The 17,613-nt window shown below is 40.9% G+C and overlaps 1 protein-coding gene across 2 annotated transcripts in view; it reads right to left on the minus strand.

Annotated features, from left to right (window-relative positions):
- Nucleotides 1-17,613, minus strand: part of ZNF385D (zinc finger protein 385D) — a 942,431-nt gene that overhangs the window by 324,177 nt on the left and 600,641 nt on the right. Inside the window, exon 1 of one of the 2 annotated variants that reach the window (XM_059064167.2) lies at nt 11,014-11,426. The exons of the other annotated variant lie outside the window; for it this stretch is intronic. Within the exon in view, the coding sequence (XP_058920150.1) occupies nt 11,014-11,035 (22 nt within the window). The 5' untranslated portion in view covers nt 11,036-11,426. Of the gene's footprint in view, nt 1-11,013; nt 11,427-17,613 lie in introns of those variants that run through there. 2 annotated transcript variants of the gene reach the window in all.

Consider the following 17,613-nt stretch of genomic DNA (forward strand, 5'->3'; position numbering starts at 1 on the left):
TTTATCACAGAACTAGAACAAAAAATATTACAATTTGTATGGAAACACAAAAGACCCCGAATAGCCAGAGCAATCTTGAGAAAGAAAAACGGAGCTGGAGGAATCAGGCTCCCTGACTTCAAACTATACTACAAAACTACAGTAATCAAGACAATTTAGTACTGGCACAAAAACAGAAATATAGACCTTTGGAACAGGATAGAAAGCCCAGAGATAAACCCAAGCACATATGGTCACCTTATTTTTGATAAAGGAGGCAAGAATATACAATGGAGAAAAGACATCCTCTTCAATAAGTAGTGCTGGGAAAACTGGACAGCTACATGTAAAAGAATGAAATTTGAACACTCCCTAACACCATACACAAAAATAAACTCAAAATGGATTAAAGACCTAAATGTAAGGCCAGACACTATAAAGCTCTTAGAGGAAAACACAGGCAGAACACTCTATGACATAAATCACAGAAAGATCCTTTTTGACCCAATTCCTAGAGAAATGGAAATAAAAACCCAAATAAACAAATGGGACCTAATGAAACTTAAAAGTTTTTGCACAGGAAAGGAAACCATAAACAAGATGAAAAGACAACCCTCAGAATGGGAGAAAATATTTGCCAATGAAGCAACTGCCAAAGGATCAATCTACAAAATTTACAAGCAGCTCAATATCAAAAAAACAAACAGTCCAATCCAAAAATGGTCAGAAGACCTAAATAGATATTTCTCCAAAGAAGATATACAGATTGCCAACAAACACATGAAAGGATGCTCAACATCACTAATCATTAGAGAAATGCAAATCAAAACTACAATGAGGTATCACCTCACACCAGTCAGAATGGCCATCATCAAAAAGTCTACAAACAATAAATGCTGGAGAGGGTGTGGAGAAAAGGGAACCCTCTTACACTGTTGGTGGGAATGTAAATTGATACAGCCACTATGGAGAACAGTATGGAGTTTTCTTAAAAAAACTAAAAATAGTACTACCATACGACCCAGCAATGCCACTACTGGGCATATACCCTGAGAAAACCATAATTCAAAAAGAGTCATGTACCACAATGTTCATTGCAGCTCTATTTACAATAGCCAGGACATGGAAGCAACCTAAGTGTCCATCGACAGATGAATGGATAAAGAAGATGTGGCACATATATACAATAGAATATTACTCAGCCATAAAATGAAACGAAATTGAGTTATTTGTAGTGAGGTGGATGGACCTAGAGTCTGCCATATAGAGTGAAGTAAGTCAGAAAGAGAAAAACAAATACCACATGCTAACACATATATATGGAATCTAAAAATAAGGGGAAAAAATGGTTACGAAGAACCTAGGGGCAGTACAGGAATAAAGACGCAGATGTAGAGAATGGACTTGAGGACAGTGGGAGGGGAAGGGTAACAAGCTAGGACATAGTGAGAGAGTGGCATGGACATATATACACTACCAAATGTAAAACAGATAGCTAGTGGGAAGCAGCCGCATATCACAGGGAGATCAGCTGGGTGCTTGTGACCACCTAGAGGGGTGGGATAGGGAAGATGGGAGGGAGACACAAGAGGGAGGGTATATGGGGATATATGTATATGTATAGCTGATTCACTTTGTTATAAAGCCGAAACTAACACACCATTGTAAAGTAATTATACTCCAATAAAGATATTTTTTTTAAAAAAGTTCCCCAAACGAACTAATCTACCAGAAGGTTAGTATTCAGGATCTTACACAACTCTGGTTTTTTTTAAGGAAAAAGAAAAATTCTGAGCAATCTACTTCTAGTGCACCATTTAACTATAGAGCTTCCTTAGGACATGGCTCCTGAGTATCCCCATAAAACTGTAACTTACAGCCCGCCATTCCTGGGGCAGGTAATGGAGACACATGGCAGTGATCACGCGACTTCCGGATTGAGCATCGCAAGGGTATCACTCCCTGTCAGTAACCTCCGCGTTGCCTCACAACAAGGGCAATGTAAGTTGTAAACTGTCGCAGAGCTTTAGAAGCAGCCTTTGAGAGAGATTCTAATAATTCCATACAGGAAGGGCAGAAAGTTTTGTCTTCATTTTTTTTTTTTTTTTTTAATAGCACGGCCAGTCAAAGAAATCAGTGTTTAAAAGTCGAGCAACACACAGAAGGATTGATAAAAATCGATACCAAATCCCTCTTTCTTTCCCAAGCAACTATTAATAAACTCCCTCAGCTTTCAATGTGTCTGTCCCCATTAGAGTCTTGGGCAGGAAGGAATATGGGGCATGGAGTCTTTATGGAGGTTTCTTGCCCTGCTCATTTCTCTACTCTGCCTCTGCTTCTGCCATTTCCCTTCATTATAGAATAATGACAAAGAAAAGATTAGAAGTGGCCTAGGTAGGACATCTAACCCCAAAGTACCAGGGGCTATTTGAGGACGTAACCAAATGCTCCCTTTCTCCGTGCACTCAGATACCTCCACGGGGATGCTAAGCTGCATCACTGGACGTATATTTCCAAATTGTCATGTTTTCAAAATCCTCTCATTTCTTTCTAATGCACCTGGTTGCAATTCCTATGGTGCTTTGCAGATTATGAAGTTTGTTTCAACCTCTGACTGAATCTCTCTGTCACACAGACCCTTTAACCCATCTTATAAAGGGAAAAATTGACACAGATTCACTAAGGTGTCCAATGTCACACTACCAGAAAGTGACAAAGTAGGAACTTAATGGGGGAGGATTGGTGAGGAGTTGCTGAAAGGTCTTCACCTATATTTCTTTCCCTCCTACCTGCATCTCCCCCAAGCAAACCTCTCACTGATAACTGAGATATTTAAAGTGCTACTTATATCAGTTGTAAGATCTCCCTCCCTGTCTGTGGCCAGTTTGCCCTGAGATCTGTCTCTCAAACTTTGGACTGCCCAGGTGCTGACATGTGCAGGATGCACTGCCCAGGCTGCCTTGTTGCTTGCCCTCTGGCTGGATTCCACCAATGAGAGGCAGAGGCTATGCACTGGAGGGTGGGCACAAGGGAGAAGTCAGGGTATTTCTCCATCTCCCTCTGTGCCTGAGGCTGAATCCTTCCATCCTCAGTGCCTTAGGCCTGCCGCCATACCAGCTCCTACCAGGAGGCCCTGGGTCCTAGCCTCCAGGACCACGTCTCGTCTCTCTCCATCTTACACTACCAATTTCTTGCTATTGCTAATCTCTGGGTTGCCTCTGCACTCCTCATGGGGCATCTCAGGCTCCTCCATCACCCACATAACTAATGACCTGCATTAAAGTCCTTCTTTGTGAATTAGCTGACACGGTTCCAGTTTTCTGGTTTGACCCCAAAAGATACCATCACTTTAAAAAATTTTTACACATTTGTGTACTGGGTTGGATATAGAGGGAAAAAATCAAGAAAGAATCAAATTTTACTGATGGCTCACCATGGACTTCCTGGGGCTGGGCAGTTTTATATGCCTTGTATAGTTTAGTCCTCAAAAGAGAACTGTGGGAAACACATTTATCATTATTCTCCTTTCACAGAAAAACCTGGATATCAAAATATGAGGTGACTTGCCCAAGAATACAGAGCCAATAAGTGGAACGGCTGAGATTCTAACTAGGTTGTTTTTACTTCTTTATCAGTCATGGAATAAAGACCAGGCTGGGACTCCCTTCTTGAACAATTACTAGAGATAATGTTGTAAATATCAAAGTCTGTAGTACAAATGACATGCATTATTTTTACAAGCATTGAGTTAAATCGTGAAACAGCAGGTATATGTAACACATAATTAATACAAGCCTTAATACCTAATGATGCTTTGGAAAAAACTGAGGCAGTAGAAAAAGCCAGGATCCTGCCGAGGACAATTCATGCTTTTTAATTAGATTTTTTCTGATTATTATTTGATGTGAAAAAATAAGGCCGAATAATAAAAGTATGGATTAGATTCAGACTTCTGTTATTGTGATTCCACAAAGTCAAAACACACATACATTTTAGACCTCAACCATTTTTATTTATTTCTTTAGCTATCAGCTAGAATATTCTTTCTAGCATTATTATTACAAAGAATCTGCCTTTCATAAAAAATATCTCCCTACGCTCTGCTATAAAGAGTAAAGGGCACTGAAATAAGCCTCAAAGCACTGAATTGGAGTCTTGGCCTTGACTTTTACTAGATGCGTGACCTTGAGAAAGTTGTTTCAGCCATCGGAGACTCAGATTCTTCATGTAAAAATAGGAATAATTATATTTTGTCTATCTCCTACAATGGGTCATTTTGAGGATACAAAAAATAATGTAGATGCATTTTTAAAAATACAAATTGCTCTACAAGGATCATGTTTATTAAAGTACGTTTACATTCATTATTGCATTTGTATCCTCGGAGAAATCTGCCCCAAGTGCTTTCCTTCATCAGCAACATGCATTAATATGAAAAAGGTAAGTGTGAAGAACAACTTTACAAAAGCCTTGCAAACAGCAGTTTTGCTCACCCTTAACAAATGGCAATTTTTGAAACTGGTGGCCTTGCTGAGCATTTCCGGCTACTTGCACATAAGGTGGTTCCTGCCTATCCCAGCCTCATGGCCAGAGAATGCCAACATCTGGAGTAAAGACACAGAAGCCAAGTGCAGCTGAGAACTGACATGGTGACCAGGTGGATTGAAACAAAGTGCAATTCTACCATCTTATCTGATGATTTTACGTGTTCTTCCGACACTGATTTTACATGTTCTTCCCACATTTTCGAACATTAGTTTTAATATTCTATAGCTTTGTCCCTCTCCTTTTACACTGCAGAGTCCTATGAAGAAAGAAGTAAAGTGAAACAAAAAAAGGTTGTGGAATTTCTTACATTTATTTAAATATCTAAGGGAGTGTCCTGACTTCGACATTTTGAAAACAAACAAAATGAAGCAGCTACTGTTTCAGGAGAGAAGAGGTGTGTTTCTCTTGTCAACTCACATTCACCAGTTTTGCTAGGGAACATCAGCCTTCTGGATCCGCTGAGGAAATGGATTCCCTTCCTCTCTGATCTCCAACACCCACTTCATCTTGCAGTTTCAACACCTATTTGTAAGCGCCTATGTGCCCAGCACTGGGCTGAACAGGGTGCTGAGGACACCTGAGATTAAACAACACTCATGCATTGAAAGAACTCTCAGCCCCCAGCCCCATCCCTGTCCCCCAGTCCCCAGCTCCCACCAGGTACCGCTGTACTTTGGGGCAAACAGCATTGCTCAGAGCACCAACTGATGCCGCTGCCCATTTCCCCTCTGACCTTGGCCCAGGTAACTTTTCTCTTTCCTCCCTACTTACAGAAAAGTGATTACTGCAAGTGGGCAGAAAAAAAAAAAAAAAAACATAAAGAAGAAGGGGTTCAGTTCATCCCATCCAGTGCTATGATACAAGTTCATATGCATTTCAGTTGTCAGAATCCAGAGGGATTCACGGAAATGACTTCAATTTTAAAGGCTGTGCAAACCTGGAGCTCACATTCAAAGAAGGCTGACTTCCAGCTGCTTTATAACGATTTTAACGGGACAACAGAGCAAAGCGTCTTCCTATTTTCAACCCTAGCAATTTGGTTCAAGCGTGATCTCAACCACTTTAAGCTTTGATATTTCTAGCCGCCTCTTATGCTGTATTTTCTCTTAATGCCACCAATCGTGTGAAATTCTGTTGCAAAACTAATCTTTGTGGGAAATGATATATAATGACTTCTTTAAAGAGAGACAGAGAGAGAGAGGGCAGTGACTGACCTTTGTTGTTCTTTGACATGTTTTTCATAGTGTAATACAGATGGAAACAGCTCTTTCTCAAGGTCAAAGTCGAAATAGTTTTCTGCTTATACAAGCATCAGTCTTTCTTAAGCAGGAAAAGCCTTGAAAATTATTCTCATGACTTGACTTTAAAAACCTCTAAGGTATAGAATGGTTGATAAACTTGAAAACCAGCTGTGCTCAAAATACAGTTTCATATCCATCTTATTAAATCAATACTTAAAGTTTTACCTTTCAAATGATGTGAAAAGATTTACGAATATACAAAGGATGTGAATGAGAAATAAAATTTGGGTATTTATATAACAGGGCACTATTTAAGGATCCAGTGTTACAGTTACACACACACACACACACACACACACACACACACACACACACACACACACACACATGCTAGCCAACACACCTGGTCTTATCAAGGGAGATTTCAGTCAAAAGCAGCTGTGACCAAATATTCTGCGGTGGAAGTCAGAAAACACTAATTTAAATTTTTCACTTGTTTTTTGGAACAATTATGCCACCCACAAAAGGGTAACTTTGCAAGTCGTCATTATCTCATGAATTTTGGAACTTGTCCCTTAAATAAACTCATCTCATTTCCATGTAATTACAGCAACTAAGAAGGTCCCTTAAAAAAAAAAAAAAAAAAAAAACTTAGCTCAAAATTTAAGGGTCCTAATAAAGAATCCATGTTACTGACATCTTGATCATCCTTGGATTTTGGTTCCCGAAAATAAGAAATTCATGTGAATCTGAAAGAGAAATGTCTTGAGAGGGTTCTCTTAGATTTCAGTTTCCTGCACCTGATGCTTTCTGACAATATTCACCTGTCACATCCGCCATCCCTGTTATGTAGTAATTGATTGCATGTCATTTAGATTCCTTTGTAAAATTAACACACAATGGTAATGACTTCAAACTTCAAAAAGGGTAACCTGGACTAACAAATTCCTTCCTGAATTATTCTTTCCCGCTGGCAACCTGGGGGGAGGGGGGGGAATAGAAACACATCCAGAGTGCCTGAGGGACTCAAGTAGACCTAATTCCCCATAACAGATCACCTAGTACCAACTAATTAGTATAAGTTAAATGTTTCCACTGAAAACACACATACAAAGAGGAATGTTTTTCTCTGCTGCCTGATGTTTTCTGCTCATTTCCTTCCTTGTAGCCTTGCCGCGAAACTGCTTTTCTAACACAACCAAAAGTGTAAAAGCTGACTGGAGAATGTTCTAAACATCCCAGCGGAAAAACAAAGTCCTTCCTATGACAATGTACAAACGTGTCTATTATAGGCAGGGGAATAGGCTGCTGGTCTAGAATTTTCCTACGAGATTTTTTTTTCTAGCTGTTGTATTAAAAGCTTCCTCCATCAAGTATTTCTTGTTATGATAGGCACAGCGCTAAGTCTTTTTCATGTTTTTCTAAGGCATTTTAAGGAAGACAGCTGATTCACAATTAGCACCATGCTGCACTTGAAAGGCTCATTCGCACTTTCTAAATTTTGCTCGCCCTTTTCTCCGGGTTTAATGAATATGCCATGAATAGTAGCATCGAGAGGGAGCTCTAATGTTTGTCTCAAGTTCTGCTCATTTGTTTAAGATGCACCCTTTCTTTCTGCAGCAGGATTCTCAGGGAGCAAGCCCTCGCCCCTGCCTGGCTGTAAGTACCCCAGAGTCTCCATCTGGTTGATTTTCGGGCACATCGAATTTCCTCAGTGCCATCAGGCTCCCATTTTTCTCTCCTGATGGCAAAGGGCTGTGACATTGGCACCTCTCTAGCAAACTGTGGACAATTTGTGAGGTTGGCAGGACCACAGGCAGCCATTCATCACTCCAGCAGTGGAGAAATGTGTGCAGCCAGATGGAAGGGGAAGATGATTCAGACATACTGGAGACAGTACATGCTTACAGCCTTCTGCTGGGATGCACCTGCCCTTCATGCCAGCACTGTCCCCTGACCCAACTGTAACCAGGTGGCATGGGGCAGGTCTGCTGTACTGACAGCCACCCAGGACCGCTGCCTTAATCCGGTGAGAAGTCTCCCAGCTGCTTGTTGTTATTTGCGGATCAGTTTTTTAAAAAAATATTTTCTTATTTATTATCTCTAGGTCTCATTTGCAAACTGAGGATCATACTACCTTTTTTTTTTTTTTTTGCCACATGTGGGATCTTAGTTCCCCGACCAGGGACTGCTCCTGGGCCCTCGGCAGTGAAAGCGCAGAGTCCTAACCACTGGACCACCAGGGAATTCCCTATTTCCGGATCAATTGTTAACGACTCTTCATCCTCGGCACATGCCATTTGTAAGTCTGTCAAATATCCCTGGGGGTGGAGAGGGTAACTTCACAAGTCTTTATGATTTTCCCATGCTTTTACAGTAGATCCCAGTCAAGTTGCTTGCTGGGATTTTTCCTCTCTTCTTTCTCCCCCTGTGAACCTGATTCTTAACTCCAAGTAATGAATGTGAGATCGACAGAATAAGTAACAAACGTATCCACGGTGACTGAACAGCAAACTCTTAAATTACTGCGCAGTAAGTGCAAATGAACAATTATTGAAAAGACTGCACTAAAATTTCAGTAGGAGATAAGAGTGAGGCTTAGGTCATTAAAAGGGTCCATTAGCCTGGTGAGTCTCAGACAGCACACTCAAAACACCAGCTTTTCTGGAGAAATGGAAATATTACTTATTCCACCAACTCGCACACACACAGCTGACTCCAAATGAGAAAGGACAGGGTCCCAGTGTCCAGCCCCTAAGGGGAAAGGGGTCTACAGAGAAGCAGAGGCTGGGCCAGTCTGTCCAGGCAATGAGTCTTCAGTTAAACTTGCAAGGTGTAGCAGGCGAGCAAAACTGACAAATTAGATTATTTACAAGGGAAGTAAATACCCTGCTTGCATATCAATTCCCCCGGGTGTTAGAGCATATCACCATGCTCTTCATCACTCCCTGCTGGGGACACAAATAAAAGACTTCTGACACCTCTACCCCATTCCCTCAAATCACCAGAAAAGCCCAAGAAATTCAGCCCTGCTTTCCTTTTGTCCCTGTTCTCCCTGACCCGATAAACCCTCTGCAGTTCAAAAATGGAGAAGAAAGTCACGGGTGACCAAACTGCAAAGTGAAAGCACTGTTTTGAAAAATTACCTGAAATAGCTACACACACATAAATACACGTATGTGCCTACGTACATACACACACACATGCATACTGTTAAGGATTTGCAAAATTAAAACGCTGTTGAATCTTAACACGCCTGGGTCGTATCGTCAATTCTGACCCTAGATCAGGGACCACACATTTTATGAGAGACAGGTGGGCTCCCAGAGTTCTGGATGCCAAAGAGCTTGAGCGAGGGGCTGCATAACAGAACCTGAAAGAAACAGCATTCCTAAATACACACGATTTCCTCCGAGAATATAAAACCATATCTCATGCCGGAATTATGATAAGACCGAACCTTGCTCATGACACAGAGGGCAACTTTAGCCTTGCCTTTAAAAGAGTATAGTTTCATCTGAAGTAGGACATCACATTTCAATGTGTACTATTAAAAACTTGCATTACACAGTGCAACTAATTGCCCTGTGAATCACCCTGCTTTACAAGACGGCTGGACTAGCATGCCGTTAATAATACGAGCTAGGCCAGTGAATATTTCTCCAAGAGACACAGGAAAATCCAGTACAGCACGGATGGCCTCTGAACCAGTACTTTTACATCCTTGCTCTGGTTAACACTACATCCTCACCACCATCACTTTAGGCATTGTGGCAAGAGGTTGAAAACTTAAGCTAAAATTAAAATCTTCCTTTCCATCTCTCACATACCATTACAGATGCTGAAATGTTATTTTGTCCAAAAGACATATTACCTTTACAAGCTTTTGCATGTGTCAAAAACACTCACAATAAACACTTGCTATTTTATTAATTGCCAATTAACACGCTTACCACCTCGATCACTACCCCCTGGAAAGAGTGTTAACTCTGGATTCTGCTTCAATTTGTCTACCAAATGAGGAACCTTTCTTTAAAATCGATTTTAGTTATTTTTAAGACTTCTTTCCTAACATGACACAAATTAAAGGGAAATCAAAACTGCTGTCCAGACAACTAAAAAGCATTCAGCTTTTGCATACTTTGGCAAATGTTTCAAAGGCTCGAGCGAACAAAACAAAGCAAATAGTACGCACAGCAATAAACAACCGAGAAACTAATACTGCCCCAACACAAGTTTCTCGAAACAACTCTTTAATTGAAAAACGACTCTAGCTTACATATTTCCAAGCAAGTCAACTAATCACCCAGAACATTTGCATCATGGAACCCTCGCCCCTCTTCAGCTGCTCTCACAAACCTTTTAATATCAGAGAGATGCCCTTAGGTGATGATGCGGGATGAAACTTACAGAAGGAAAGCATAACTTCAGGGAGAAGGAAAGGATATTCCGTCTAATCCTTGGCTTCCTATTTAGGGAAGGGTTTTTTGCCTTCTCCCCATCAGTAAGTTGCAGCGTTACAGTGCAAATGTGCAGCTCCCAGCCCACTTACACTGCTCCACTAAGAGCCCAGATCTAAGCCTCAGCATGTTTTCTGGAAAGGCAGGCAGCTCCGCAGAAAACCTAAGGGAGGTTTCCACCACGGCACGCAACTAAACTGCACGAACATTTAACAGCTCCGAGACCTCTAAAGGTTTAAAATAATATGCATTTTGTGCCAGGATGCTCTAGCTGGACGGAAAACTGGGATGCTGTGGAAGGGTGCTCTCAGCTGTCCAAGCACCGCACACCAAAGAATGTTTTCCCTTTCTGCCTCAGAATTAGGGAAAAACCAAAATGCTTAATGAACCGTGGATATTGACTAAGCTTCCACAGCATGCATAGTACAGAACTTTTACATTCCACTGAGTTTGCCCATGACTTTCCCACGCCGCACCATTTCTCCTTCCTCACCTAGCTAAAAAAAAAAATCAACTTCATGCACACAAATCAAGGCAAAGTTTAGCCACCCTCACCCCTGCCTCTTTCCTTTTCCAACTTCAACTCCTCTACGACTAACAAACAGCCCCGACTGTAGCACAAAGGAAGCTCCCAGCGCTGCACCAGTTGGGTCCTCCAGTTGCCAGCTGAAGGTAGGTTTACTGGAATAGATTCTCGAGGCTTTGCCGAGATTTTCGAAAGGGCTTGTCTGCCCTGATGAAGAGCTGGGCACCCTCAGCATGACATCATCAGCGTGAACACTCACCAAAATACATTATGCTTCTCATTAATCAGACAGCCGGAACCCCACCGCGGCGTCTTCAGCATCAGCTCGCACCCAGGGCTGCCGCGCAGAGCCAACCCGTTTCATGCTACATTCGGCGGAAACGTCCCCGGCGTGGAGAGCAGAGGCGCCGAGCGTGCCGCCTCCGCCGCGGGATGAGCGCCTCGCGGGCCGCCTTTCCCGGGCTACGGTCCCCGGCGGCTGGAGCGTGCACTCGGGCTGCCTGCTGCACTGCCCATCCTTACTGTAATCCGACTCCTCCTTGCGATGTCCTTGCTGCGCCTGTGACATCAGGACTGAGAGTACTACAAACAGACCCCCCCCCACTCCACCCCACCCCACCCCACCCCCGGTTCGCCGCGGCTCCGGGAGGTGCTCCGATTGCCTGCCTGGACCAACCATGGTGTTCGGGAAGCGTTGACGAGCCCAGGGACCTGGGAGGGGGCGGAGTGAGGGGCGCGGGAGGCTCTCTTAAAGAGAGAAGGGTCTCCAGAGCCACCGAGGCGCGCACGGGGGGAGAAATTCACCGGGGGGGGGGGGGAGGGGACAGGGTTAAGGAGACTTCTGTCATTGATGTGTCATTAGACACACTTTTATCCCGCCCCTCCCGCGAATGGCAGCATCCCCGCCCCAACTGAGCCTCCCCTCCCAAGTTTAAAAGGCAGTAGAAAGAGGAATGGTGCCTTGTGTCTGCATTCTCTTTGCTGTAGGCTTGAGGGTTGGTTGTTGTCCGTGATGGTTATACCTAAAAGACTCCAGGGACCATGCTAGGGTAATACAGGTTTCCACTGAGAAGTGATCAGATCACAGAAACCCAGCAGTTGGTGAAGAGTTGTTTTTATTTCTTGAGTACTTTCTGAGCTAGGTTGATAGAGAAATGTAAAGAAAAAGAACTGGTGATGAAAGTCACCTCGCACTTGCACGAGAACACATTTGCAGACTCCCGAAGCAGGTAGTAGAAAGGACACTGAGGCTGAAATGATCCCTGACCCCTAAAGGGGAGAGACATTTTAGCCTGAAAGATAACCAGGATTGTGTCATAATTCAAGTCTGGTCACCAGTATAATATAGACACACAGACACAAGCACTCCCATTACATTTGAGATGAACAGTCGAGAAAGGCGAAGCTTAGCAAAGAAGCTTAGCCCTTACATAGAAAAGGATGTTAAAAAGAAATCCCTGAAAGCTGGACTGATTAATATTTCAATGCTCTGCACTGAAAATGAACCCATAGAGCAAGTTCAGTTTCATAAGGACTCATCTCTTTGGGGTCCAACTTACCTACTGGACCATTTAAACTTAAACATTTCTACAAAAATCTATTAAACTAAGGACTGAAGATATTGCTAAACCATAATGGAAAAGAATATAAAAAAATAAAGCAAATAAAATTTTTTTAAAATAAAGAACTGAAGATAAAGAACTGTAGCCTATGGAAGCAAGCAATTGATATATTTTAATAGGAGTTTTGGTAAGCCATGGTAGCCAATATTTCTCCATTGTGATATTAAAATATTCCATGGTCTTTCCTTGCACAATTCTGTGTCTGTTGATGGGTTTAATACACTAGGGGGGGCTGAAGCTCATAACAGCTTGCTCTGCAATCTTGCAGTGGATTATAAAGAATTTGGTGAATGCAAATAGATAATCACATATAAATCAGAAACATTACAGTGAGTCTTAGGATAAATCTGGTGATGCTCTTTTAGAAATAGTCTTCATTTAAAGCAATTTGGAGGAAGAAAATGTCAATAGTAAAGAATATTTACTTTTTTTACTCCTATTTTTAAATTAAAACTAAAAAGAATGTTACAGGAAAATCCTGAAGAAAACACATAAGTGTTTTTCCCTGTGGACAGATGGAAATCATCCAAAAGTACAATTATTGGCCTTTCCCTCAGGCAAAAGAACCATCTGTGGTAGAGCTTATTCCTGAAGCTCATCAGGTGTCTTGACGGCCTACATGGGCTAGGGGGCGCTGTAGTTTAATGTTAGAGTTTTTGGTCCTTTCGACTTCCTGTAGTTAGAAGGTGGAAGCTTTTATTAGAGTTGCATTTAAAACAGGAGATTTAAGATATTAAAGGACTCTCGTAATAATTAACAACACCCTTGAATTTACGTGGCATTCTGCAGTCACAAGGTCTTTTCACTTATGTCATCTTCCTTACTAACAAACAGATCTCGAAAGACGTATATTATAATCACAAGAACCTGAGGCTCAGAGACTTTAGGCAACTTTCTCAATGATGTCAGTCAATGTCAGTACAGAATAGGTGTCTTACTATGTGTATGTTGACTTTATGTTCAAGTCCCCAGCAGAGCTGTTTATTCAAATATATAAATTCTAAATTTCCCGTTTATAATGGCTCAGGTAAAGATCTCCCCCAATCATATTACATCACTGCATGTTCCAGAAAAATATATATATTTATATGGTCATGAAAATAGAGGCAGAGAGCATTTGGTACTAGAACATTCCAACCTCTGCCGGGTCTGAAAGAGCAGTGTGTTGCCTCTGAAAGAACATGGCATCCAAGGAGCAACTGAGTGTTACATTCATACAATGGAATTCTGTTCAAACAAAAAAATGAGGGTGTCTGCTTTATTTAAGCACGTGTGCCCCATCCACCTCCAATTCAGGGTTATCTGGAATGTCAAGTCCTCCGATAGAAAAGTTGCTTATTTCTGGATGGAAAACAAGTGGTTTTTATTTTACTTGTACACTTATTATCGTTTCTTCTAAAATTACTTTATGTGTATATATTTTATTTATAAAGAAAAAATGTGACTATTTTTATCTTGAAACAAAATAACATCTAAACAAAGGCACAGCTGAGGTTGGCTAGACGTAGGGTTGTGGACATGACAGCCGTGCCTAAGAGACGTGCCCATATGTCACCCCCAGGAGAGGACCCAGCAGCTCCCAGGGAAGGACCTCGTTCACACCCGTGGCTTATCTCTGTCCCTCAGAAAGTATGAGAAGCTGAGAAATTCTGAGGGGGAATAAGGTAAAAATAGACCTTTCACTAGTAAAACAAAGGATGCCCTAAAACCAGTCACATATTTGGACTGAAAACATCATGGAAAGATGTGAATTTTCTCTTTGCTCAGATATCCGGAGAGCTGCCTGCTTGGATTCTCCTGTCTTCTGAAAGTCTTGTTCAAAGGTTTGTCAGGGTAGTTATTCCCGGTTTCCCTTTTAACAGTTCAGACTGCCTTCCTCCTTCCCCTGGCTTTTCCTAACCCCTCACCACCCTCTTAAGTCTCCATAACATTTATCACCATCTGACCCACTACTGTGGACATCTGTTCATTTTGATCTCTCTCCATTGGAATATCATCTCCACGAGGGCAGGGATTTTCCTTGTTGTTCACTGCTGTCTCCACCATCCTTACAAGTGTATCTGGCACTTGTTGCTACTCAATAAATATTTGTGAATGAATGAATGAAGGAAGGAACATAACTGAGTACAACCTTACTCTGTGTAAAACATCATACTTTCCTATGTGCCTGCAGTCAATTCTTTGAGACTGATGGTGTTTGATGCAAACTGTTTACACAAATTGAGTGTGTCCATGCTTAGCAGCAGCTGTTCTTACATTCCATGCAATACAGATGCCAGGTGGTCCTGCAGACCACAGTCTGAGAGCTTGCTTGTCCTGTCTCGTAGCTGAATGCAGAGGTCATGCAGCACTGACTTAGCAGAGCCCGTTTATGTTGCCTTCCTCTGAGTCTTAGTTTTGTCCACTTTCATCTCCTCCTTATGTATCAGCAATAAAGTTTTATCCAATGTTCCTTATTCTAGGCTTGCCCAAGGCCAACCCATTCTCCATATTAGATCCATTATTATCTTTTTAAAACAGATGTGATCAACTCACTCCCTTGCTCAAGACTCTTCATTGTCTATTTCACCTACCAGGGTATATAGGGCCTTTCACAACTAGTCCCTGATTACTTTTCCACTTGTGAATGCTTGATCCCTCACAAGCTTCACTCCAATCCCATTGCAGGACTACAGTTCCCCTAAAGACTACACTTCTCTTACCTGCTGTCTCTATCTGGACTGTTCCTATTCAACTTTTGGGGCTTTGTTCAATTATTATTTCTACGGAGAACCTTTCCTAACCTCAAGAGTGAAGGAGGTACTGCTCCTATTTTGTTTTCAGATAGCATATTATCTAAGCCCTACTTGAGCACCTAAACATAGTGTGGGGATTTCCCTTTACTTGTCCATCTCCCAAATGAAAGAGGATGCTCTTTTTTTTTTTCTTAAATGTCCAAGACCTAGTATAAATCAGTATTTAATGAATGATTCCATTATTTATCTATTCATTCATTCCATGTTTACTGAATAAATTCCATATATTTTGAATGTCTACTTTGTGCCATGCATTTTACTAGGTGATGGATAAAGAACACTGCAGAAAGTGCAAAAGGCAGTGGAGGACGTGCCTGAGGGTTACCAGGAAGAGCAGGAAGGTTAATGCACCAGAGAGGAAGTAGGTACTGAGGAGGATATTAATAGTTGAAGTGAAATAGGTTACATGGAGCCAAATTCAGTAGGACTTTGGTTGGCCATATCATAAAGATTTAGACTTTTATTCTGACTTGTATAGATTGCCTTTGGAGTAACGTAATTTGACATATTTTAACAGGTTCACTATGGCTGATGCATGGAGAATGGATAAAAGGGAGCAAAGGAAAACACAGGTGACCACTTAGGAAGCCTTTGTAATAACCTAGAAAAGAAATGGTCACTTAGACAAGGGTAGGAGCAGTGGAGATAGTAAAAAGTTATTGGAATCTATACATATGACAAAATGGGTCAATAGGATTTCTTGATGAGTTGGGAAAGTGATGGAAGAGGAAAAAAAGGAGAAATAGATTATTTGAAATTTGGAGACTGAGCAATTGGAAGGTGAAATTTCCACTAACTGATAAGAAGACTGTGGAAAAACATGTTTGGGGGGAGGTAGGAGGTAGTCAATTCAGGGCCTATTTAGTTTGAGTCCTATTATAATATTCAAGTGGAAACGTTCCCTAGCAGTTGGGCTATATAAGTATGGAGTTCAGGGGAGATGCTTGAACTTCAAATTTAAAGTCATTGTATCATATTTTTTAGATTCCACATATAAGTGATATCATATGATATTTGCCTTTCTCTGTGTGACTTACTTCACTTAGTATGATAATCTCTAGGTCCATTCATGCTGCTGCAAGTGGCATTATTTCATTCTTTTTAATGGCTGAGTAATATTCCATTGTATACATATGTACCACATCTTCTTTATCCATTCATCTGTCAGTGGACGTTTAGGTTGTTTCCATGTCTCGGCTATTGTAAATAGTGCTGCAATGAACATTTGGATGTGTGTATCTTTTCCAATTATGGTTTTCCCCAGACATATGCTCAGGAGTGGGATTGCTGGATCCTATGGTAGCTCTATTCTTAGTTTTTTAAGTAACCTCCAGACTGTTCTTCATAGCGGCTGCACCAATTTACGTTCCCAGCAACAGTGTAGGAGGGTTCCTTTTTCTCCACATCCTCTCCAGCATTTATAATGAACTTATATACAAAACAGAAATAGACCTACAGACATAAAAATAAACTTACGGTTACCAAATTAGGAGTTTGCAATTAACATAATACACACTACTCTATATAAAATAGATAACGAAAAAGGGCCTACTGTAGAGCACAGGGAATATACTCAATATTTTATAATAACCTACAAGGGAAAAGAATCTAAAAAAGAATATATATATATACATATATATATGTATATACACATGTATAACTGAATCACTTTACTGTACACCTGAAACTAAAACAACATTGCAAATCAACTATACTTCAATTAAAAAAAGAAAGGAAAAAAAGCAATAAACAAATAAAAAGTTGTATTTTCAAATTAAAAAATCATAATCTTATAGATGGTGATTAAATCCATGAGACCAGGTGATACCTCCAAGGGAATATAGATGGAAAAGTAGAATAGGGTCAACACTGAGCTCTAGGGAATTATAAGTGCAAGAGACCAAGTATGTGCGTATCTGGTGACTGAATATTTGTTAAAAGCACAATAATCTGTTGAATGAATATTTGTTTACATATGAATGACATTTGATGGAAGGCTATTTATTTTAAGCCTGAGTTTGCCTCCGTCTAATAGACCTCCACCCAATGTTAAAACAGGTTGAAAGGTGGAGAAATAACTAATTTGTCTATATGAGAACAAATGACAAGTGCAACTAATCTGTGTAGTGTTTTGATCAGAATTTTGTAGATTGTGTAGACATGACTACACACTCATAACTCATTTTTATTCATTGATTCCTACTTTATGCTTCCATTGAAATTAAATGCCTAGGGACCTTAATCTGGATAATCGATAGCTTACAGGAAAATAAGTGTTAATATTTTGATAAGAAGAAAAATTCTATAAATACTATAATATTCTAAAATTCTACATATCTGAAATTCCCTAACCTTGGAGACATCATCTAATAAATCCTTCTATATGTGGTCAGTTAACATGGGCTTTTTTACAAGATTTACTAACTAGCATTGAGAACCCTC

This window comes from Kogia breviceps, chromosome 5 (genome assembly GCF_026419965.1).
Source record: "Kogia breviceps isolate mKogBre1 chromosome 5, mKogBre1 haplotype 1, whole genome shotgun sequence".
Taxonomy (NCBI): Eukaryota; Metazoa; Chordata; class Mammalia; order Artiodactyla; family Physeteridae; genus Kogia; species Kogia breviceps.